The sequence below is a fragment of the Chanodichthys erythropterus genome, chromosome 18 (assembly GCF_024489055.1).
Source record: "Chanodichthys erythropterus isolate Z2021 chromosome 18, ASM2448905v1, whole genome shotgun sequence".
NCBI lineage: Eukaryota > Metazoa > Chordata > Actinopteri > Cypriniformes > Xenocyprididae > Chanodichthys > Chanodichthys erythropterus.
The window spans coordinates 4,028,248-4,052,856 of NC_090238.1; the positions used below are offsets into that span (position 1 = coordinate 4,028,248).

Here is a 24,609-nt window from a genome sequence, read left to right on the forward strand (position 1 = left end):
CATATTTCTTTTTTTATAGTACATATAGCATGACTTGTTGACATCTTAAAAAATGTTTCCACCTTTATACTGTGTGTTGCTTGGTAGGTAAAATTAATAAATACATAATGTTCACTGGTAAATAACAGTAAATAAAAAGTTACACTCTTATTTCCGCAGACGAAAAAAAATCAAATGAGAAATGTTGATTGGTGCAGACAGCTACACCTACATCACTGACGTAAATGTACGCACTTGATCATATTCACGAACCGGGCGGATTTATGTCGTAACTGCAGACAGACACAAGCTCAACACAGAAGTAGAAGAAGAGTTCAGCACGTGCTCTCAGTTAACACAACTTCATCTCACTTCAGAGAAGAGCCTGAAATCTCACGATGCCAGCTCAGATCATCTGCGGGAAAACCGTCTCAGCGTAAGATATCTTCTTTCAACATTTTCATGTTACCTTGATAAAGCTATAAACTCATTTTGATGTTTTGTGTGCACACGTAACGTTACTGTGTGAATTAGAAAGCAGTAAAGTTTTAGAGAGTGCCTGTTTCACATCTGTGGTGTTTGAAGGGATTTTTGCATTGGATTTTTGTCACGAACTGAACTCTGAACTCTTGAGAAATGCACTGCAGGATTTCATTGATCGCATTTCTCGATGATGTTAAAGTCAGAAAGAGTAGCTCATTAAGTAAATCAGGACACACTCAAAAGGTGTACAGATCGTACACTATTACATCTTAATGCATTCAAGCTGACCAACCATCACATGATCTCCAACTGACCCTTATTAGTCCTGAAAGAATGCCACAGTCAGTAAATAATCAACTTAAAGTACATGCATGAATGCTTTTTATACCTGATAACATGTCTCTTATTATTTACCCTTATGGCTTATTTTAATTTAGCTAACATTATTTAATAGGGTCAGTCTAGAGTACTCACAGAGCAGAGGTGTATCCTAAATGCATAACTAGCCTTCTAATTTACATTTTGTACTCTAATTTGAACATGTGTGCTACTTTTAAATAACAATTTTAACACTACAAGGTACAAAATGCATTTCCTGGACCGAAAAGTGAGCATACAAGCAAAAATGGCAGCCAAATTTAGTTGTCTGCAGAAGATAAATTAACTTTGGAAAAATTCCTTTGGTTAAAATTTAACAAAAATCAAATATTGTGCAAGTACATAAAAAAAATCTGTTCAAAGTGGTCACCTTGCCTCATCCCAGATGTGTCCAAACTCGGTCCTGGAGGGCCACTGTCCTGCAGAGTTCATCTCAAACCCCAAAAAACACACCTGAACCAGCCAATCAATGTCAAACTTGGCATACTAGAAACTTCAGGACAGGTGTTTTGGAGCAAAACTCTGCAGGACAGGACCGAGTCTGGACACCCCTGCCTTATCCTGATTAACAATGGAAAGCTTACAATAATGACTTATAATTTGAGTTGTCTGTTTGGTCTAATTGTCTGGGTGCTTCTCAAATAGAAGGTGTCCTAGAAGACTAGTCCTTCTGAGTCTTCTAGGCTTGAGTCCTCCTCAACCTTGACTACATTTACATGCATCCTCATAATGTGATTATGAGATTTAGGCAATATTGTGATTCAATTTAGCTCATGTAAACACAATACTTACATAATAGTAACCTCCATAATCATTGTAAAATGTGGTGTATATAGGCAGATTTTAATCTCAAAAACTGGCATGTAAACACTTTAATTGCATCTATTCCATTCTGACCAAAGTGCATTTTTGGGGTGCTGAAGGAACTGAGTTCATGTTGCTCTAACACACCTGCTGTGTGTGAGTTCATCATGTTCTGTGCATTGAGGCATGTGAACAATCACAATAATGGAAATTGCATTTAAATGGGAGTGAAAAAGTGTGCTTGTGTCATGTAAAATCTTACAGCATTTAAGTCCTTACTCTTATTGTTAGAAATAATCAAATTATTGGTGCACATGTAAACATAGTCATTAAACGCTACAATGAGATGGTGTAAAACGTTCTGGTCGGTGGATCCCCAGGAAAATGTTCTCTCGATTAAGTCCGCATGGCTACATCATAAAGGTTTCCACACAATTCCGGTTCCCCTTCTTCCAGTCTCTGCATGAAAATACTATTAAAATTTATTTTGAAAAAAGTTTATATTGAAAATCTTTGTAATAAGTCAAGTCACCTTTATTTTTATATTGCTTTATACAATAGAAATAGTTTCAAAGCAGCTTCACAGTAATAAACAGGAAAGTAACAGATTCAGCTGTAAAGCAGAAGACGGTCGTGTCATTATTCAACTCAATTCAGTTCACGCTTTGTTCATTCGACAGTGTCAGATATTAAGGGTCCCAACTAAGCAAGCCAAAGGTGACAATGACAAGGAACCCAAAATCCATCAGGTGACTGAAATGAAGAAATAAATCTTGGGAGAAGCCAGGCTCAGTCGGGAGACCGGGTCTCCTCTGGTCTAAATGAACACGGTGTGAAAAATGGAAAAGTCACACGGGCATTAGGTGGGAAGAGTTGTAAATAAAATCCAGCTGGGTAGAAACTGATTACATGTATTTTGGGTTATGTAATCAGATTTCAAAAATTAAGTACTTGTATTTAGATTATTCTCACAATGGCAATTTTTTTTTTTTTTCCCCCTACTATTGCTTTCTTTTAAATGTTCCTTTTTTAAAAAGACTACTACTTATACCGTATATGTTCAGAAGGTCTTCCAGGTTTGTGGAATTACACACACACAGAGACCATCTGCTAGTCATGTGCCTATCACTGAAAACTGAGACACACACAGCATTTGATCACTGGATTTACAGAAATCATTTCACTTTTAAAGGGATAGTTCACCCAAAATGAAAATTTTGTCATCTACTCACCCCCAAGTTGTTCCAAACATGTATGAGTTACTTTCTTCTATTGAACACAAAAGAAGATATTTTAAAGAATGCTGGTAACCAGACAGATCACAGTAACCATTGACTTTTCATAGTATCTTTTTTGCCCCTACTATGGAAGTCAGTGGCTACCATCAACTGTTTGACTACCAGCATTCTTTAAAATATCTTCTTTTGTGTTCAATAGAAGAAATATAGGTTTGGAACAACTTGATGGTTTCATTTAATTTTTTATTTTAATTCCCTTTTAGGGACTGTTTTCTCAACATTGAAACATTAGCTTACATAATGAACTCCTGACAAACATTAATTTTTATTTGACTCACTAAGTGAGACATTTAACCATGTATTATTGTCTTTGGAAGGCTTTTGTGTTTCAAACACATTAAAATGGATAAATTCATGTCATTTCATATTTAAATGGTATGCAGGAATTTTTGTTTCGTTTTTAAACTTTGTTTACTCCTTTAAATGGAGCCGGCCAATAATGAGACGGCGTTCTGGTGTAAACACAGAAGCCTGCACCGTGTTCACCACATCAACTGCGTATGACAACAGTTCAAATGTGCTTGAATGAAAAAGGCTTGCTTTGTTTAATGTCGCAGCATTATTTATTCAATTGCAGTTCCAAAGTAATATGTATATTTAGTATATATATAGGACTGTATAGCTTGCTTTTGTTGTGCAGTGGCTTGCATAACTCATTTTGAATCCTTGTTTCTCCAGTCAGGTCAGAGAGAGGCTGAAGGAAGATGTGGAAAGCATGAGGAAGACTCATCCCAATTTCAAACCAGGCCTTGTGGTGTTACAGGTTGGTGGTGACAAGCTACCTGTTTAAATGTTGAATGACACACTGACTTAAAAATATAGCCTATATTTTTTCACTAACCACAAAACAAAACAAACTTTAGCCATGAAAATGTTATGTTACTGAAATAAGCACAAATGTCAGGTCATGTCAAAACACCTCCAGATCCCAGAAAACACCTCAGAGCCCAGTTGGGTTAAAGACCCCCTGTGGTGAAAAGTTTTTAATGTCGTTTATGGCCAATTCATCAGTCAACACCAGTGCTGAGTATTTACTCCTTAAGATTGCAGTTCACCAAAGACGGACTCAAAAACATGGTTTGAAACCGCCTGTTTCCTGCCATCACAAACATGTAACCAATCCTGTCAATGTGCAGGACGGGGCTTTTCTCCACTCACTATGTTGTTCAAAGCGTTTCATAGGTTTTTTAGAAGGCAGCTGTCTGATTCTGAGATGACAGCCCTGTATAAGTTCTTCTGAATCAGTTTCTGTCATTGTCATTTTTCAAGTAATCCTGAAGACTGATTAGTTTTTTAATCCTGGTCCTGGTCCCACAGCACTGCATGTTTTGGATGAATTCCAATCAGAATTGATTAATTGTCCATATACTCACTCCAGAAGGCAGAGCCTTTGAAGTACTTTGGATGGAGCAGGGCACTGGCGTGCCATAATGTAGGAATGTTTGGATTGCACTTGGCAAAGGAATCAAAGAAAGTCAATGTCATTTACTCATTATGTTCAACTGGACTGTTACCTTGACAACACAGCGCATTGTCCATCACCACATTCGCTGTTTTTACAACTGGAATCATTTTACAACAGGATTATTGCTTTTTATATAATTGTTAACATTTCTTAGCTATATGAAGTTTCAACTTCATAATAAATTAAGAAAATGTGTGTAATATATCAAAACAAAACAACTTGAATTATTCAGTTTTGTCATTTACTCAAACTCTCACACCATCTAGCTATAAAGTAAATTGTGAGGACTCATCACCCTGGGTCACTTGACCATAAATAATGAAATTACTTCCTTGAAGTAACCATTGGGTCACTTCATCAAAGGCAAGGCTTAATTTGTCCAGAACCTCTGAAATCTGATCTGGCACCTCATTTGTGTGGTTCCCCCATCTCATACAACACTGAAAGATATTTATGTAATGACCTGTGTACATGTACTGTGTTCATGAATATTGAGTATAATAACGATAATGTTGTTAATAACTTGCTATGGTAAGTGTATAAAAAATGGAGTTAAAGAAATGCAGCTATTAAGTGGTTCATGTCATGTTTTGTAAAATGTGTATAAAAACAGCTCGATGGAAAAACGACTGAATCGACTGAAATTGTGCATATTGCCCCTGAATTTTTATAGAACCTCGGGATTTACAAATTAACCACTGGTCAAGGGATTTAAGATGTTCACTTTCATTGGATCGCCCCTACAAATGGAGTTCCCTTTCCGAAGTTCTCTGAAAGCATGCAAAACCACAGTTTGGGATTTGTATTTATCTGACTCTCTGAGTTCAGTTCAACAAGCTGATGACCTGAATCAAAATGTATTGCTGGGGGTTCATACTAAAAGCTTCATACTAGAAAAACACAAAAGGAGAAAACCAAAGAAATGCATGAAAGTTTTAAAAACGTAGTTTTGGTCTACTTGTTGGAATGTTGATTTTTTTTTTTTTTTTTTTTTTTAAATAGGTGGGAGACAGAGAGGACTCAAACTTGTACATTAGCATGAAGCTGAAAGCTGCTGCTGAGGTAAAGCCACATCAACACAGTGTATTGGTGTCTTTGCTTAAAGATTCTTAAATCTCAAATTATCCTTTCATTTATGCTGTTCTCAGTTAATGCATGAACAAATCTTCACTAAAAATTTGTAGTGCACCTCCCATCCAATAAATTGTAATAGCTTTGTGCAGTTTCAACTGAATTACTGAATTAATAGAAGATCACATCATCTCACTGCGATCATTAAGCAGTTACTATCAGTAACACTAAGTTTCAGGACTTTAATCTATGGATTAAACAGATTGGCACTGGATTTCATCATTAGTCCAGGACAGAGCCAGATGCTCCACATTAAAAAAAAACCCTCCTCTGAGGGGTTGTAGGTGGGGTGTTAATTTCGTTGATGAAAGATCTGACGAAAAATGTTCATCAACAACCTTTTTTTCCCCATGACTATGACAAGATGTCATTCATTTGGTCTGTTTTCATTCACGAGCCACTTGCACTGTTTTTTGCAACTAAATCTGCAGAATATGAGATCACATGAGTCTTTTCTTTACATATAAGAATTCATCACCGATATAGTCGGCCCATTATATAGTGTAGATGCTCACGTGGTCGAATGCAGACGAACAGCCACAAAAGACTGGCTACTCTCCACCTACTGACCTAACGTCTAAACATTATGGGAAGCACTAACCAGACAGAATTTAAACTTTGTTGGCTGAAGACCCAAATTTGGTTTGACGTGCTAAGCAGAATGTTCTCTTACCATTCCTGATTTCTAACATAGACTTGTGGCGAAAGATCTGGAAAAAAAAAGCCCATACATTTACCCACCCATAGACCCCCCCCAAAAACAGGTTGTTAAAAGAAACCTTTGATGGAATAGATGTTCTTTAAACAGAGCACCGTAATCCAGACCTTCCACAATTAGTTTAACGCAGCAACTATAATAATCAAGTTTCAACAGTTCCATGTGTATAATACTTATTTTATATGCAAATATGTTGTCCAATCATAGCAATGGGAATTTACACTGAAGTCTTAAAGGAAACTTTAACCGAGTGTTCAAACCAGAGTGTTAAAAACAGGATAGAAAACTTTTGCTTTTGATGAAAAAAATCTGACCTACATTATAAGGGAGCATTGTAAAATGATGATGATAAATGTAGTTCAGGACCACTTTAATGACTATTACGGTCGTGATTTTCAGATCGGGATCAATGCTGTACATGTGAAACTTCCACGGACTGCAACTGAAGATGAGGTAGGGCAGATCACCTGAAGCAGTGATTAACGTTCTGTTCTGTGTTCATTAAGCTTTGATTCAGATTTTGTTATTCACGATTGAGTGTTACACCTTCTGAAGGTTATGCGCAGTGTAATCGAAGTCAACGAGAACTCCAAAGTTCATGGGCTCATAGTCCAGCTGCCTCTCGACTCCATCCACACTATCAATACAGAAAGGATCATCAACGCTGTGGCTCCAGACAAAGATGTTGATGGGTACAGAAAATACAATGCAGTCCTTACTATTATGCCATTAAATTATACAACAAATTGCATTCTGCTCCATGAATTAATGTAAACTGTTTTGATGTCTGTTTGTTTGCTTCAGTTTGACGAGTATAAATGCAGGGAAACTGGCACGAGGTGATCTTGGAGACTGTTTTATCCCATGTACTCCTAATGGATGTATGGAGCTCATCAAACAAACAGGTGAGTTGGACACCTCAGACTAAAGCAGGAAACACACTATACAGCTGTCAGGCTGATTATAAATGTAATTTAGTCATGATAACTGATCATGCCTAAACAGATCGGGTTTGTTGCACTCGGTCGGTTTACATCCTGTGTTAAAAGAGATTCTAGTCTTAGTATTTAAGAACTGCTGTGGAGATGCGTTCCCTGTCAAACATAATTCATTTAATCATTAAAGACATAATGAAATATGTCTACGCAGATGATAACTGCAAAACGAAAAACAGAAAAAGAAACATAGGACTTTACGAAAATTATTTTTTGTATTCAAGACACATTACTGTGACATCAAAATGCATTTTTTTAGCCTTTACCCTGATCCTAAAATTTGGCTTCAATTAAATTTTCGTCAATAGTTCTCCTCACAAAATTAATTCAAAATATAAATTTGATAACACAGTGGAGATATCATCAATGTTCCAAATAATGACAGAACATTTTTGGTCAACACAACATACACGAATGCCGTATGCTTTAATATAGACTTACCAGGGATGTGACTTCAGTATTTTCTGACCTCGTTGGGATGACTCGAGTAAATTGCGTAAATACAGGGAACATGGATGGATTGGTACTCATAAAAACATCTTATGTAATTTTTGTAAATTTTGCAGCCCCGCAGTCAGTCAGGAAAAATCCCAGTGTCCGACTGTCTGATTTGGCTACTGGTCCATTACTTTCTGTCATTTATTTATTTAGTTGTGTGCGAGGTTACAAACATTTGTTTTTTTTCTATGTGCGTTTCTCAAAAATGCATTTAACTCGAACGCACAAGTACATGCTGAAATGTCAGTCGTCACTGTAACCTCATTACGTCCTATATCTTTTCATTAAACTTTTGGTAATAACTTTTGGTAAATAATTTTATTTATCTGACCATAAGTTTTTTAAGACCCGTTATTTGGGTCTTTTCGGGTCCATTCAGGAAAAGCACATTTATTTCAAATGACCCGAGACCTGAGGCCACTAATACCGAACCCGACCTGTGTCCAAGGCTCTAGTCGAAGATTTGGACTTGAACCCGCTCGGGTCAGACCTTGGGTTTTGGGATCCAAGTGGATTTTATCCTGCTTTATCAAGCCAGAGTACCTGACTGACAGCAAGGGGAGTAATCTGTCTGGGCCGAAGATGAAATTGCTCAACCTGAAGTCACGAGTCCTATCTGTCCAAACCTTTTGTTGGCTTTGAGGCCTCAGCTATTCAGCTATTTTGGACCAAACTGACAGAGACCACCTGTGACCAAGACTTTCAGAATGAGGGTAATCCAGGCCAGCATTAGCTGTACAGGTGATCTTCAAGTGAAGCTGCCACTTGACAACTAGACAACTCTCAGGACATTGTCATGCTTGGTCCAGATGCATGGGGAACTCATCAGATTCTTCCTTGTCTCCAAAAGTTGCCAGACAGCCTCAATGTAGAGATGTATGAATCTTATCAAGGAGTGAAATACAACCTGAAGGCCATGCAGGTGTCAGCCATTCAGAGCTCTCCAGGAACACCAAGGAGAGTCCCGTTAATGTCCAGCTTTGCAGAAATGTAAAACTCTTCAGCTAGAGGTACAGAGCTTTCCTCAGAGAGAGAGAGAAAAAAAAACACAACAAGCAGCCATATCACTCTGTCAAGACAACTGATGACAAAAAAAGGCCAAAGATGCCATTGTTGCAGCAGCTCAGAGATCAAGATGAAATGTGAATGAAAGCTTTGAAGTTTGCAGCTAAGGCTAAATAATACTTGATGTACTGTTAGTTAGTAGTGCCTAATTTGTGTACTTGAATGAATGTTTAATGAAAGTTAATAAATCAAAAATTTCTATAAATGCTGTATACATTTATACAAGTAATTGAATACTGTTTTCCTTTTAAACAAAACGTGTCAACCAAACAAAGCATGCTGGGAATTTAATCTACTGCAACTCAATCATATTAAGTTCAATTTATTACAATCAAATTTTGAGTTCACGCAACTTTTTTTCTATTAAGTACAATGAACTTTCATTATTACTTGAGTGAAATGAACTCATTAATTTCACTGTTCAGTTTTACAGTGTACATAAATGCCAATTATTTCTTTTTTAAACATGCTATATTATAATATCACACTATTTTGCTTCAACAACATAGTCTTAAAATATAATATATATATATATATATATATATATATATATATATATATATTAGTATATCTGCAGTATACCTGCCTTTTTATTTTATGAATTTGGTCTTTTGCAAAGGGATAGTCATATTTTGGGGTTCTTGGCATCAAAACATTTGAAAACCCAGCTCTAAATGATTTGATTTCTTGAGACTTCGGACAGAAATCTCGAAGAGCCGGTGTCTGGATATATTGCATGCATGTTTGGATTGATATGTGCATGAGTGGATCATAATTCTGATTTAATGTGACTCTTGTGTGTATTTCTGGATTCCTGTGTGCAAGGATACTGATTTCTGTTTACTGTTTACTTATGATAGTGTTTTCACTCAATATGTGTGTCGTCAACTAAATACAAGCTGTCTAGACATTAATTTTCAGACAGCGTTTACATAAAATCATAATAATGGATCACTAGATACACATAGCTTTATCCATATCAAAGTTTGGTTTATTGAACCTGTTAAAAAAGTTTTGGTACATCACAAAACCTTTTGAAGTAACGTAAAAGGATGTGCACTTGAAGAACCATTCATCTACCTTAAATGAACTTGAATTATAAGTTTTAAATGGTGATTATTCATGATTTGCATTTCCTCTCTGTCTTGTGTTTAGGAGTGTCTGTGGCAGGAAAAAGAGCGGTGGTGATTGGCCGCAGTAAGATTGTTGGTGCACCGATGCATGACCTTCTCTTGTGGAATCATGCCACTGTAACGACTTGTCATTCAAAGACTGCAGACCTGGCCTCTGAGGTAATTTTTATTTTTTTTTTAGCAAAAAACCTGAATGGAAAAAATTGTATTAGCTAATCAAAATCCACACATTGTTCACATTTTAGAATACTAAAGTATCAAAACTATGAAATAAGACATGGAAAAAAGTCATGAAATTCTTTTGTATGTATCAACTGACTTATGTGGCAATTGAACTCCCTCTGTCCACTTAAAATGAAGAGAAGAGTTTCATTTGTCTTTTCAATATAATACATTATATTATAAAATTTCTGTAAGTACACGCTTATAAACATTTGTAAAATTATACGCTTTTCCAAACTGCGTGAATCATGTTAATTGGTGTTTGTGCACTCATTGGTTTGTGTTGTAGGTGGGAAAGGCAGACATCCTGGTGACTGGGATTGGTAAAGCAGAGATGGTTCGTGGAGAGTGGCTGAAGAATGGTGCTGTGGTCATTGACTGCGGGATTAACACCATCGCAGGTGTGTGTGTGTGTGTGTGTGTGAGTGAGACAGATGCACTTTTAATGCAGGTCTTTTTCAGTGGGAGTCTGCTATGTTTTCAGTTTCATTTACAAACATATTATTTTTTTCGGATGGTCTGCAATTCCTATAGTTTTTTAAATGGTCTCAAGGAATTAATCGGTGATTTCACATTTTTCAGGAATATTAATAGTTTTTATTAAATTGATCAATTATATATATCTGGTATGTGCAAAAAAAAAAAAAAAAAACTTTGGAGCAACATTGAACACGTGTGCTACATGGCTGTTGATTTGCTATGAATTTTTAAAAACATTTTGTTTTAAATGAACATTTGAAACAAATGGACAGCATGTTGAAAGATACTGTAAAACTTATTTGAAATGTGAGGGGAAAAAAATGCATGTGCTTGAGAGTTGTTTAAAATATTTTTCTCGAAAACATGCTTTTTATGACAGCCACCACTTCATTATCTCCACAAATGTTTGAAGTAATACCATGATGATGTTGGGATTTTTCTTCTTCACTATTATTAGTAGTCCAAGCATCAAAAGGTGCTGAAACCCTATTATATTTGTAAAGATTTTCTTCTTTTTGTCAGAAACCGTAAGTCTCAGAGATGTCAGGCTAGTGAGGATTGTCCGAAATGTGCACTAGTATTTTAGGCGAACTTGTAAAATCTATGGTTCATAAACTTAATTGCTTAAATTTGATCTCAGACAGCAGCAGACCAAGTGGAAAGAGAGTTGTTGGAGACGTTCACTTCAGCTCGGCCAAAGATCAGGCTGCGTTTATCACACCTGTACCTGGAGGAGTCGGCCCAATGACTGTAGCCATGCTCATGCAGGTACATGATTCCTGTTTCTCCAGGAGATCGCATCTGTTATGGGGTTTTTTGTGACTCTGTGAAGTAGCATGTCTTTATTTTGGTTCTTAGAAAATTCAGTGTTTGCGTTTAATTTCACAGAACACAGTTCTGAGTGCCAAGCACTTCCTTCAAGCGCAAGAACCTGGGAAGTGGAATATAAATTACCCCAAACTCAACCTGCAAAGACCAGTTCCAAGGTTAGATGCAATTTTCCTTTTCAGCTATGCAAAAAACAAGAGTCATAAGTGTGTGTGTGTGTGTAAATTAAATATAAATTTATATAATTCCTTGGATTAAACAGCTGCTGCAATATAATTTTTTTCTTTACTTTTGACTTTTTGTTTGTCATTTTAATAGCTAATTTGTTTGTCTTCGTCATGCAGTGATGTCGCCATCTCTCGCTCCTGTGTACCTAAACCCATCGAGTGTCTTGCTAAGGAGATTGGTCTCTTCTCGGATGAGGTTGAGCTCTATGGCAGGACCAAGGCCAAAGTCCAGCTGAAAACAATTGATCGACTGCAGGCTCAACCTGATGGCAAATATGTGGTTGTTACTGGGTAATTTATTTATTTCTGTCTTTGTCAAGTGTTATACTTAGAGATGAAAGTCAAATTCACATTTTATAGGCATGTATTGGGTTGGAGAATTTGATATTTGTGCAAAGAAGTAACGTTTTGTTTAATGCAGAATCACTCCAACTCCTCTGGGTGAAGGAAAGAGCACAACTACGATAGGGCTGGTTCAAGCGCTCGGGGCTCATCTCAAACTTAATGCATTTGCAGCTGTGCGCCAGCCATCACAAGGCCCAACGTTCGGCATCAAAGGTCAGTCATGCTGATAAGACAGTCATATACCAATTGGTTTCCACTGAGGTTGAAGTTAGGTCAAAAATGTGTAAAAATGATATACCAAGTTTTGTGTATCAAGCGTTTGATTTATAGTACCACATAGCAAAGCAAGTGAGTTTCCTGTGCAATCATGATGATTTTTGTCAGTTTGCATAGCAGTGAGAAAATTAAATTTCTCAACAGGTGGTGCTGCTGGTGGGGGTTACTCTCAAGTCATTCCCATGGAAGAGGTATTTTTCGTTTTGTTTTGTTTTGTCCGCTGCTTGGTTGTTTTATAAAGATGTATGCAATCATGTGATCACTGATGGTGTTTTCCTCTTAGTTCAATCTTCATCTGACTGGTGACATTCATGCAATCACAGCAGCCAATAACCTTGTAGCTGCTGCAGTCGATGCTCGTATCTTTCATGAAGCCACCCAGTCTGATAAGGTAATATCTGTCTTTATTTGATCACTGACCTTATGTGGCTAAGATGAATTCATACTGAGTAGATAAGCAATTCAAGTGTGCTGTGAAAGCCCAAATCAACAGCTAAATCTCATTCTGTCACTGCACTAGGCTCTCTTTAATCGCTTGGTACCCTTGGCTGGAGGTCAGAGGAAGTTTTCCCCAGTCCAGATCAACAGACTTGAAGTAAGAATATTGTGTGTTTGTCCTTTCATAACCCCCTCCCTAAACTAAGCTTTACCTTACATTTGCTCTTGCATTTAAACATTGTAATGCTTTCTGTAATGTAATATATTTGATGTTCTTGTTGCCATAGAAACTAGGCATAAAGAAAACAGACCCCATCACGTTAACAGAGGAGGAAATCACACGCTTCGTCAGGCTTGACATCGACCCGGAGTGCGTCACATGGCAGCGAGGTGCGTCAGAATGTGTATTGTTGTTTTCTTTGTTCTTACAGTTTATGCTATAGAGATGAGCTCAAATGAATCTCAAACTGAATGCACCTTCAAAACTAGAACCTTTTTGTAGATTTCTATTAGCTTTGATGATGTTACTGAACATTATGAATGTGGGCCATACATCTATATACACAATTAGGTGAAATGTAAATCTTCTTTTGATTTTACAGTGCTGGACACAAATGATCGTTTTCTGAGAAAAATCACCATCGGCCAGTCTCCAACTGAGAAGGGCTTTACCAGAACTGTGAGCATCACACACATGACCTAATGCTTAATATCCTGATGAATGAGGGCTGAAAAACAGCAGAAAACTAAATTCAATTCTTTACTTACAGAGTTAGTTAACCCCAAAATGAAAATTCTGTCATTAATTACTTGCCCTCATGTAGTTTCATACCCGTAAGACCTTCATTTATTTTCAGAACCCAAATTAAGATATTTTTGATGAAATCCAATGACTCAGTGAGTCCTGCATCGCCAGTAAGAACACTTTTCAATGCCCAGAAAGCTACTGAAGACATATTTAAAACAGTTCATGTGACTACAGTGGTTCAACCTTAATGTTATGAAGTGACAAGAATACTTTTTGTAAGCCAAAAATAACAAAATAGCGACTTTATTCAACAATATTTAGTGATAGGCGATTTCAAAACAACTGCTTCGAAGCTTTATGAACCTTTTGTTTTGAGTCAGTAATTCTGAGCATGTATCAAACTGCCAAAGTCACGTGAATTATTGAAGTTTCAAAACACTTATGACCTAACGAAGCCTCGTTTACTGAAATCACATGATTTTGGCACTCTGAACCACTGATTCAAAACTAAAGATTTAATAACTCAGCTGAGTTAATAGCTCACAATGTATTATAGTTTAACTTTTAATTCTTTCCTAAGTGAGTCATGTAACTACCTAATGACAGTCTGTAACACAGTTCGTAAAGGCGGGAACCGGTGAACGTTCAACAAAACTTTAATATAAAATAAACAAAGAACAAAACGAAAGTAATGCCGGCAGACCCTCGCGGACGTCTGCCGGCCACACAAACATAACAAAACATAAAATAAAGTCCAGGCCTGGTCCTCTCTCGTCCTTCACGGTAGTCGCTCCTCCTTTTATGCTCCCGGAGCTCCTCTGTGAGAGACTCGAGGCCGGTGCGCCTCCCAGGTGAAGCTCATTAACACTCACGCCACTGGCCTCGCGCCGTTCCCTCACGGCTCTCGCCCGCCCTGGTCGCCACACAGTCATTTTTTTGTAAACGCAATAAAGGATTCTAGATCAGTTAGAAACGGCAGAACATCAATTGTAATGATGAACATTTCACTTATTCTGTTAGCAGACCTGGCCAGGTAACTTATTTTGTGTTGATGTTTTGCAGGCCCAGTTTGACATCACTGTGGCCAGTGAGATTATGGCAGTTTTAGCTCTCACCACCGGTCTGGAGGACATGAAGCAGAGGCTCGCAAAAATGGTGGTGGCCACCAGTCGCAGTGGGCAGCCCGTCACCACAGAGGATTTGGTGCGCTGCTGTCACGTGTCTCATTTTATCTCACATTACAATGTGTAAATGTTTTGATTGTGTAATGTTTGTGTCTCAGGGAGTGTGTGGAGCTCTGACAGTACTCATGCGAGATGCCATCAAGCCCAACCTCATGCAGACACTAGAGGTAAGAGGAGTTGTTCTGGGTCATGTGTACTATATTCAAGTTAAGATGTGAATCACCTAGGGCTACACAGGCCTTGAAGACTTCATAGATTCATTTTCTCTACTTCATGTTCAAATGCAGTCAGTTTTGCAGCTGTTTTTTTGTCACTTTGAGTTGTGTCTTAAGCTGTTGTATGAACATGTGTTCAGGGAAACCCTGTGTTTGTTCATGCTGGACCTTTTGCAAACATTGCGCATGGAAACTCATCAATCTTGGCTGATAAAATTGCTCTGAAACTAGTTGGACCTCAGGGATTTGTGGGTAAGTTACAGTGATGAAAGCCAACTTTCTGTTATTGTCATAATTTATATCTTATCGGTGAAGAGCCAATGTTATTTGCAAACATCACAACTAAGTTTTTTGTAAATTACAAAGACAGTTCATTTTAAAAACTAAAAAAGATCATTGTTGTTAAAGACCAAAAATGGTTTAATATTTACAAAATTATAAGAAACAGTTCTTTGTTTGGTTGTCATGTATCCCATCAGCATGGATTCACTCTAGTTGTTGTATTCTGACAGTCACAGAAGCAGGCTTTGGAGCAGATATTGGGATGGAGAAGTTTTTCAACATCAAGTGTCGTTACTCTGGTCTCAAGCCTCATGTTGTGGTCTTGGTTGCCACAGTTCGAGCACTGAAGATGCATGGAGGTGGACCAACAGTGAGTCTGACAATAACCCCTTTACTGTATAGTGGGAGAGAAAATAAACATTTAAAGGTTTAGTTGACCCAAAAATGTAATTTCTGTCATTTATTACTCACTCTCCATGTTGTTCCACACCCGTAAGACCTTCATTCATCTTCTGAACACAAATTAAGATATTTTTGATGAAATCCGATAGCTCAGTGAGGCCTCTATTGCCAGTAAGATAATTAACACTTTCAGTGTCCAGAAAGCTACTAAAGACATATGTAAAACAGTTCATATGACTACAGTGGTTCAACCTTAATGTTATGAAGCGATGATAATGACAATATCTAGTGAAGGCCGATTTCAAAACACTGCTTCATGAATCTTCGAAGCTTTACGAATCTTTTGTTTCGAATCAGTGGTTTGGAGCTTGTATCAAACTGCCAAAGTCATGTGAATTCAGTAAACGAGGCTTCGTTATGTCATAAGTATTTCGAAATTTCAATAGTTTATCACTGGGGGCGTGACTTTGGTAGTTTGATACACACTCCAAACCACCGATTTGAAACAATAGATTAATCTTCTTTTGTGTTCTGAAGATGAATGAAGGTCCTGCGGGTGTGAAACGACATGAGGGTGAGGAATTAATGACAGAATTTACATTTTTGGGAGAACTAACCCTTTAAATGAGAACATTGTCAGCATAGGCAAATGTATCATCACTCTCTTATATGTACAGTGATTTAGTTTCATGCTGTTTGACAGTTTGCCTCACCTCTTGTACATACATTTCACAGGGAGTTATTAATGTGCATTGTATCTTTTCTACAGGTCACTGCAGGTGCGCCGCTGCCGAAAGAATATATTGAGGAGGTACTGTAAGATTTTTTTCATGTTTTTCTGCTAGTCTGTGATCTTAAAGTAGTCTTTGAAAAGTGTCAGTATTTACAGTGGGGATTTGAGTAGCTGGAAATTGAGTTCAGTCAATAGTCTATAATAAATCACTGGATTGCTGATGTCATCTCTATCACAGAGATAGCGTGATCTCATCAGTCCAGTATCAATCAATAAAGCTGTGAATCTTCAAAGAAGAAATTTAATCGAGTAACCAGGCATCATAGCTGCCAAAGGCACATGCCTGATTGTGACTTGTATAAATTGCTATTTTGTCATCAATAAAAAATAATTATTTCTAGTCATCATTTGCAAGCTTTAATGCATTTATGCGGAGAAAAAGGACTTATGGTGAGGTTGTTCAAAACATCACTGTATGTATGGTTTATATGTATGCAAATTTATAACCTATTTGGATAGAATTTCCAAGAAAAGATGACTATATTGTGATGTACCCTACCTGTAAACATTTGTACAACACCTCCATTTAGTTATGGAAACTTAAGCAGGTCAAGTGAAACTTCTTATTGTAGATATGTTGGGCTGTATTTTTAATTTATTTACATTTTTATTAAACAATTCTATTAATTATTATGCTTTAATTTTAATATTAAACTTTAAAATTTCAATAAACATTGGAATAATGGAGGTGTTCTAAACTTATTGGTCAGTAGTGTATCCATTACCACAAGATGTAAAATTACTCAAAGCGGGATGTCAGATTTTGCTCATATTGCTCACTCCATATTAAATGGTGATTTATAGCTGTAAGTTACACAGCTCTGTTTGTCCATTCATTTATCTGCTTAAAAAAGAAAGTCTTTACCTCAGTGTACACCTAAAGGGATTACTGAAAGGCCACAAACACACTGTAAAGGTTTGAGAGAGGCAGACACATTTAAATATGAAAGCGAATCACAGGAGTCACTGGATAACGTTCACCCTAAAATGAAAATGAAGTCATCATTTACTCACCCTGGTGTTGATCTAATGCCGTATGCCCATCTTTCCTTTATGGACCAACGCCCCACTCGCACTTGTCCATATAATCTAATTAAAGTGTAACTAAGAGAAATCACTAGAACTGTTCCGAGTGTGATCATTAGAGTAAACGTCAAAACTGGCTGTGGTTCTGATGACCGTGTTTTGAACTCTCACAGAATCTGGCGCTGCTGGAGGCCGGCTGTAGTAACATGAGGAAACAAGTGGAGAATGCTCAGCTTTTTGGAGTTCCTGTAGTTGTAGCGGTCAACGCTTTCAAGTAAGAACCTGCCAATGAAACCCATACCGTACAGATATTTAAGATCAATATATCAGTCTTATGATAGAGCATATATAGTGTCTATTGAAATTCCCAAAGCTTTGTGTATCGAGTAGTTGGTCACAGTTCTATAATAGTTTACGATGGACAGAGATGTTTGATTTTTTTTTTTTTTTTTTTTTTTGCCCTGATAACACACAGGACACCTTCTTGCATTAAAAATAGCTATACAGAGTTTCTCAAGACACATTTTTCATACTTGAACCACCATAGAGCTGAATGATTCTGGATAAATTGAGAATCATGATTTCTTTGTTCAAACAGAGATCATGATTCTCCCACGATTCTGTACAGACGAAAAAAACAAAAAATAACAATTTACTACAGGTTCTGACCAAATGTTAATCGCTGCAGTCTATTTAAAAATTCTTAATTAATTTAAATGAATTAATATTTTAAAAATCCATTTGAATGAATGATTCAATGACTCGCTTATAAATACTTGTTTCATTACTGCATGAATCAGTGTTTTGAATGAATGATTCAATGACTTGTCACTGTCTAGTGATGCATAATGATGCAGTGTATACAATCGTTGTTTGCATCAAGTTCATCTCTAAAGGTGATTTGCTGCCATAGACATCAGTGTTTATATCCAAACTATTAACAAAGATTTAAATATTCCAATGATTTTGTCAAAGGTTTAATAAACACAGGTGAATCATTGTCATCTAGGAATAAGATTTCATCTGTGTTTGAATCGAGATTGCATTTAAAATTTAATTTTAATTAAATTAAATTGTTCAATGAATGTTTACCTTCTGTAGGCCGTTTACTGCGGTAACAGGATCACTGGGTCATTGGGAACCAGATCTGTCTGATTCATGATTGAATCAGTTTGGTTTTGTGAACCATATCAACCTTATAGAAGCTTGTTTTCACCATTTAAATATAAAATAACAAAGGTAATTGCAACTTTTTATATCACAATTTGACTTTTTTTCTCAGAATTGCGAGATATAAACTCACAATGGTGAGTTATAAAGTCCAATTCTTTGGGATAAACACTTTTTTTTTTTCTCAGAAAAAAGTCATTGTGTTTATATCTCGCAATTCTGACTTTATAACTTGCAATTGTGAGTTTATATCACAAAATTCTGAGAGAAAAGGTCAATATTACACGATGTAAACTCAATTGCGAGGAAAAAAAGTCAGAATTGTGAGATAAAAAGTCGCAGTTATACCTTTTTTTTTTTTTTTTTTTTTTTTTTTTTTTGTGGCAGAAACAAGCTTCCACACAAGCTTCATTGAAAAGGTCTGACTCAAAGGAACTAATTGTATATGAAATGGACATTTTGTTATGTCTCCTGTGAATGTCAAGATGGGCAGATGTCAGGATTTAAGACGCAATGGCGAAGCAAAGACATCAGATTGCACATGTACACAGATATCACACAATTAAAATTGTTCTTAGTAAATATGTGATTGAAAGCTATTCATGATTTAATCTGTGTCATGTTAAAATGTACCGTTAAGCCAACAGCATGTTTGACTGTGACTAGATTCATTTCTTTGAGTAAAGCTTCTTGATGTTGAATGATATCGAGTATTATTTATTTTTTGCGCAGACTCTGTAAATCAAACTGCTGTATAGCTAATATGATGTCAAACTGAATCTTGCTGTCTCATGTTTCAGGACAGACACAAAAGCTGAACTGGATCTGATCTGTAAACTAGCCAAAGAGGCAGGAGCGTTTGACGCTGTGTCTTGCTCTCATTGGGCTGATGGTGGCGCCGGCGCTGTGGATCTGGCTAGAGCAGTTCAAAAGGCTGCAGACTCTCCCAGCAGCTTCAGATTTCTTTATGACATTAAGGTAAAAATTAATAATGTTGGTGTTCTAGCATCATTATTTCTATAATTAAAACACATTTTCAAGGTGGCGCATGTTTTACACACTATTAGAGGATTTACTCTGCAGTCATATTTTACCAGTGTACGCACTGACACGCCATTGGCTTCTTCATTTCTGTTATCTTACAGTTACCCATCGCAGACAAGATCAGAATCATCGCGCAGAAGATCTACGGTGCAGATGACATCGAACTTCTCCCAGAGGCCCAGCAGAAGGTGGACCTGTACAGCAAACAGGTATGAATAGCGGAGAGGGATTTTTGTGTCTCATTAGAGATCCTTGAGATTGGCATTATGTTTATACTGCTTTTTTGTCTCCCTCAAGGGTTTTTCAAGTCTACCCATATGCATGGCAAAAACTCATCTGTCTCTGTCACATGATGCTGAAAAGAAAGGTGTCCCCACTGGATTTGTTCTTCCCATTCGTGACATTCGTGCCAGTGTAGGAGCAGGCTTTCTCTACCCGCTGGTTGGCACAGTAAGTAGAGTAATATGGACATTTTTACACAATATACAGCTATTTTAAAATAATAAGAAGAAGAAGAGGGCAATGTGTGTTTGTTTTGTTTTTTCCAACCCCTCAAAGTATTTTCTTGATTGTTTAATTAACATTTATTCATTCATTCCAGGTATAATTTGTAATTATGTAAAAACAGCAGTAATAATGTGGTACCATATAAATGAAATGTTCCTCATTTTACGCAGATGCCGACTATCCCAGGCCTTCCTACTCGGCCGTGTTTCTATGACATTGATCTGGACACTGAGAGTGGAGAGGTTGTTGGACTCTTTTAAATGAGGCTCTTTTATCAGGGTATGTCATGATCTGTCATTAAATGTGACAGTACAGTTGTATCTTTTAATACAGTTGTAATTATTAACTTTCTTGTTTAAGATTACAGATTGTGGCGGTCCATGTAGGATTCTTCCAGTGGACTGACGTCTCCATCCTCTCAGATCAGAGGTTGTTGGTTGTTTGTGTTTCTAACAGAACAGATGTTGTCATTAACTTTCGATCGATTCTGATCGATTACATTTGTCCAGTTTCCTAATGAAAAACTATTTCTAATAAATATTTTTGCTACTGTACTGGATCAGAAAATAAATCTGTCCATGATATGCTCTGGTCCAGGTGTTTTTGTAAGTGGTTAAAGACTTTTTTTTATTAATTGTCATTTCTAAATGTTTTGAACACTTGTGTTAGTTCAGTTAGGAACTTTATTCTGTCTCTAAGGTTTCTGGCTACAGTTTAAAACTTGTCAAGTGCCAAATGAGAGTAAGTGAGCTTCTGTGTAAAGATTGTCAGATTCTGTTTGAATGTTTACATTGTGTGAAAACAAACATTCAAATAAATTGTGACTGAGCCTCAGATAGTCAATCTCATCTGTGTCTGTAATGAAAGCTTTTGATTCGAGACTCTGAGAAGCAATAAACTTCAGTCTACAATTACTTTGTATTTATTTTCATTGCTATCAAGGAGAAACTCTTGAAAAGAAATCTCATTTACAGAAAAAAGTTGCAAGTGCTGTGGGTTTTTTTCGTTTCTCTTAAAGTAAAATCTGTTTGGGGATGACTGGGGCTGCCACTATTAAAAATATTATGAATTAAATTAGATAATATTTTCACAATTATTAATGTAAATACATTTTCCAAAATTTTTCACACTGCTTAACCCCGGGTTACCGTCATTCTAAACACTGCTTTTTACCCCGGGTAAAGGAGCATTTTACACTTGTAATTCGGATGCGGGGTTATGAAACCTTTCCCTGAAGCAGGGTTTAGTTTGTGCCAGTAGTTTAGTAAACTCTCTCTTGAACAACTGATTTACATCAGATAGTGTAGTCCAGAGTGTGCCACCATTATAAATTTAAGGGGCAGTTTGCAAATATTTCTGGTACACAAACCTAATGTATGAATATAAGACATATTCAAGATGAGGCAAGCATGTGTTTCAATTTTTAACACACATTAACCCTTTCATGCATGAATTATGATAACCTCAGTCAGGATTTATTTCCTGTGTGTTTTATTGCTCTTGGCATGAAAAACAAGATTTGAAAAGTAATATTTTTGCACATATTTTTCAAAGAGATTTCCAGATGTTGAGTGGACAGCACATGTTTATGGTTTAAACTGAAGAGATTCTGTATTAAACAAACAGCAGTATTGTGTGTATTTAACAAACTGATCAAAATTATATAAAATCATGTGAAAAATATAAATGTGAAATATTGCAAACAGCTGAACTTCATTCAAGTTGAACTTGGCGTATCTTTGAAGGAATCACGTCCTCATATCAGAGATCTCTAAACCTGTCGAGGTAAAACTGTGGAAACTCAATTCAGACGCTCCTCCAGTGTACCAGAGTATGTCCATTTACCTTATTATCTGATCATTGTGATTATGTTCAAGATGGACACATTTCTAACAGCTCTCCTCTGAGAAAACCTAGTGTTTCAATCTCATCTGAAATGAGCAGAAACATACATAATGTAATCAGATACTTTCTGATGTTAATGCAAATTACATTCTAATAACACAACTACTTTTCATATTCACACAATTTCCAACATTTGTGTTTATTGCATTTCACCAACATTCGTCAAAGTATAAGATCGAAGATTTCAATGTTTGAAATTGAAGAATTTTCAATTTAATTCAATTCACATTTATTTGTATAACTCTTTTCACAATATCGTTTCAAATTTGAAATGATTCATGTTGATCCAGAGTTTGGTTCATCTGAATTTGCAGTGTAAAATCAAATAATTATTAGGCCCTTAGTGATCAAATATTCATTTTTTGTATTCTTATTTCACAGGACAGTTGTAATTGGTAACAGTTATATATTTATATCTTCATTTTTAAAATTAGAGTTAAAACAATAAAATAATATAGAATCATAAGAATAGGCTACTACAACTGCTAATAATTGGCCCAGTACTCGTCACCCTATATATAATTTTAAAGGTTCCCTAGATTGTTTTTTTACAATTTGTAATATAAGTCCTACGTGTCCCCTGAATGTGTCTGTTAAGTTTCAGCTCAAAATACCCCATAGATTTTTTTTTAATTAATTTTAACAGCCTATTTTGGGGCATCATTAACTATGCACTGATATTCAGCACGGCCCCTTTAAGAGATGCGTGAATACAGTAAGAAACGATGGTAACTTTAACCACGTTTAACAGTACATTAGCAACATGCTAACATAACATTTAGAAAGACAATTTACAAATATCACTAAAAATATCATGATATCATGGATCATGTCAGTTATTATTGCTCCATCTGCCATTTTTCGCTGTTTTCCTTGCTTGCTTACCTAGTCTGATGATTCAGCTGTGCACAGATCCAGACGTTACTGCCTGCCCATGTCTTATGCGTCGAATGGGCTGGCATTATGCAAATATTGGGAGCGTACATAGTAATGATCCCGACTGTTACGTAACAGTCGGTGTTATGTTGAGATCCGAGTGTTTTCCGGAAGTCTTTTAAACAAATGAGATTTATATAAGGAGGAGGAAACAATTGGGTTTGAAACTCACTGTATGTCTTTTCCATGTACTGAACTCTTGTTATTCAACTATGCCAAGATAAATTCAAATTCTGGCACCTTTCAAATAAAACAAATCAATATTTCATATGTTTATCTGCATGTGAGGAAGGTTTGTGAAGCTCTGGTTTAGTGTCAGTTGAGGAGACGAGCGGTGACAGAAGAACGAGCAGCGCTTAGTGTTGCTGCAGAGAGAGAAAGAAGCCTCTCGATCACCCTCTGGAGGAGAAACGAGGAATGACGAGGCTGAGCTGTGCCTTGCAATAGTATGTTCCTGCACAACCGGAGGCTGCAGTTTCAGGACCGCAGATCTAGGACCGCAGTTCTAGGACCCTAGTTATTCGTGACAGCGCCACCTACCGTACTGGATGATATAGCGATGGCTGCGGTTTCAGGACCGCAGTACTAGGGCCCTGTTGGTTTAGTTTGTAGTCAGGTTTGCATATAGCATCAATATATTAATCTCAGTAGTATTTGTTTTTAAATGTGATTTTTGATTCAAAATGCAACAGAGGTTAATTACTAAGTGTGCTTTGAGTCACAATTTTAAATTTAAACATGAATTTACACAAAATATAAATGAAAATTGTATATAAATTTTAAAACAATTGTAAAAAAAAGGACTTTAACTTTAAGTCTTAGTCTCTTGAATTATACAGTATATTGATTAACCTCCTTAAAGTGAATAAGCTCATTATCAAGTAAGTTAAAGTTGGAATCAGCGTATGCAGTCACTAAATTACAGCCATATTTTAAAGGTTGTTGAGAGGCAAGACAAGACACAAGAATGATTCAAGAATGTTTGTTTGTTTGTTTGTTTATTTATATACATGTCATTTTTGCGACAACGGCACCAAAGCGAACCCCTTTTCCATCAGTTGCTGCATGGATAGAATGGCTGTAGGCTTCAACTCTAGAGAAAGATAGAGCGAGAGACAGAGAGAGAGAGAGAGACAGAGAGAGAGATAAATAAGAAACATTTGTTTAACATATTCAACTGGAATATATATGATTTAACACTTATGCACTGTTGGAGTTTTAGAGAGAGAGCCAAACAGAATATTCATGTTACTGACATCAAATTACAAACTTCAAATGTCCAAGTACATAATAGCAATACCCACCAATTGAATGGTCTCCCTTCTTTCCTCAATTGTTTGTAAATCTTTCTATTATATTCTTCCACTTCACTGAAATAGTTATCAGAGAACAATCACTTTGTGATAACAGAAATATCAGTAGCAAAATGGTGCACTAGGCATTGTGCAAAAATAATTCATATTGTACTCAGACCTGATGGGTGGAACAAAGCTGAACTACAGAACGGGCAGTGAAAGTCCTTGCAGCATGTGGTGCATCTCTTGAATTCGGGCAGGGATCTCCCTTTTTGGATTGTTATATGCATCTTGAAAAAGAGAGAGCCTACTTGTTAGAATATTTTAAGATCATGAAAA

At 36.6% G+C, this 24,609-nt stretch overlaps 1 protein-coding gene across 2 annotated transcripts; it reads left to right on the forward strand.

Moving 5' to 3' along the window:
- Positions 1-275: 275 nt before the first annotated feature.
- On the forward strand, positions 276-21,033 carry mthfd1b (methylenetetrahydrofolate dehydrogenase (NADP+ dependent) 1b). Of its 2 annotated transcripts, none has more exons than XM_067368422.1 (28): positions 276-415; positions 3,621-3,705; positions 5,410-5,469; positions 6,656-6,709; positions 6,812-6,948; positions 7,061-7,161; positions 9,970-10,106; positions 10,459-10,570; positions 11,290-11,417; positions 11,538-11,635; positions 11,822-11,995; positions 12,126-12,262; positions 12,470-12,516; positions 12,609-12,716; positions 12,846-12,920; positions 13,051-13,153; positions 13,366-13,442; positions 14,574-14,714; positions 14,794-14,862; positions 15,051-15,162; positions 15,423-15,562; positions 16,364-16,405; positions 17,587-17,687; positions 19,384-19,561; positions 19,729-19,836; positions 19,925-20,077; positions 20,305-20,413; positions 20,495-21,033. In XM_067368422.1, the coding sequence occupies exons 1-27, from the start codon at positions 378-380 to the stop codon at positions 20,392-20,394; spliced, it is 2,805 nt and encodes a 934-aa protein (XP_067224523.1). In that variant the 5' UTR covers positions 276-377; the 3' UTR covers positions 20,395-20,413; positions 20,495-21,033. The 2 variants fall into 2 exon arrangements, with proteins under 2 accessions (XP_067224523.1, XP_067224524.1); XM_067368423.1 differs by having other exon boundaries at positions 20,502-21,033.
- The last annotated feature ends 3,576 nt before the right edge of the window (positions 21,034-24,609 follow it).

Coding starts and splice junctions, on each gene's coding strand:
- mthfd1b (XM_067368422.1), top strand. CDS start 378: ATGCCAGCTCAGATCATCTGCGGGAAAACCGTCTCAGC. Junction 11,996..12,125: donor AAATATGTGGTTGTTACTGG/GTAATTTATTTA, acceptor TGTTTAATGCAG/AATCACTCCAACTCCTCTGG. Junction 13,154..13,365: donor GTGCGTCACATGGCAGCGAG/GTGCGTCAGAAT, acceptor TTGATTTTACAG/TGCTGGACACAAATGATCGT.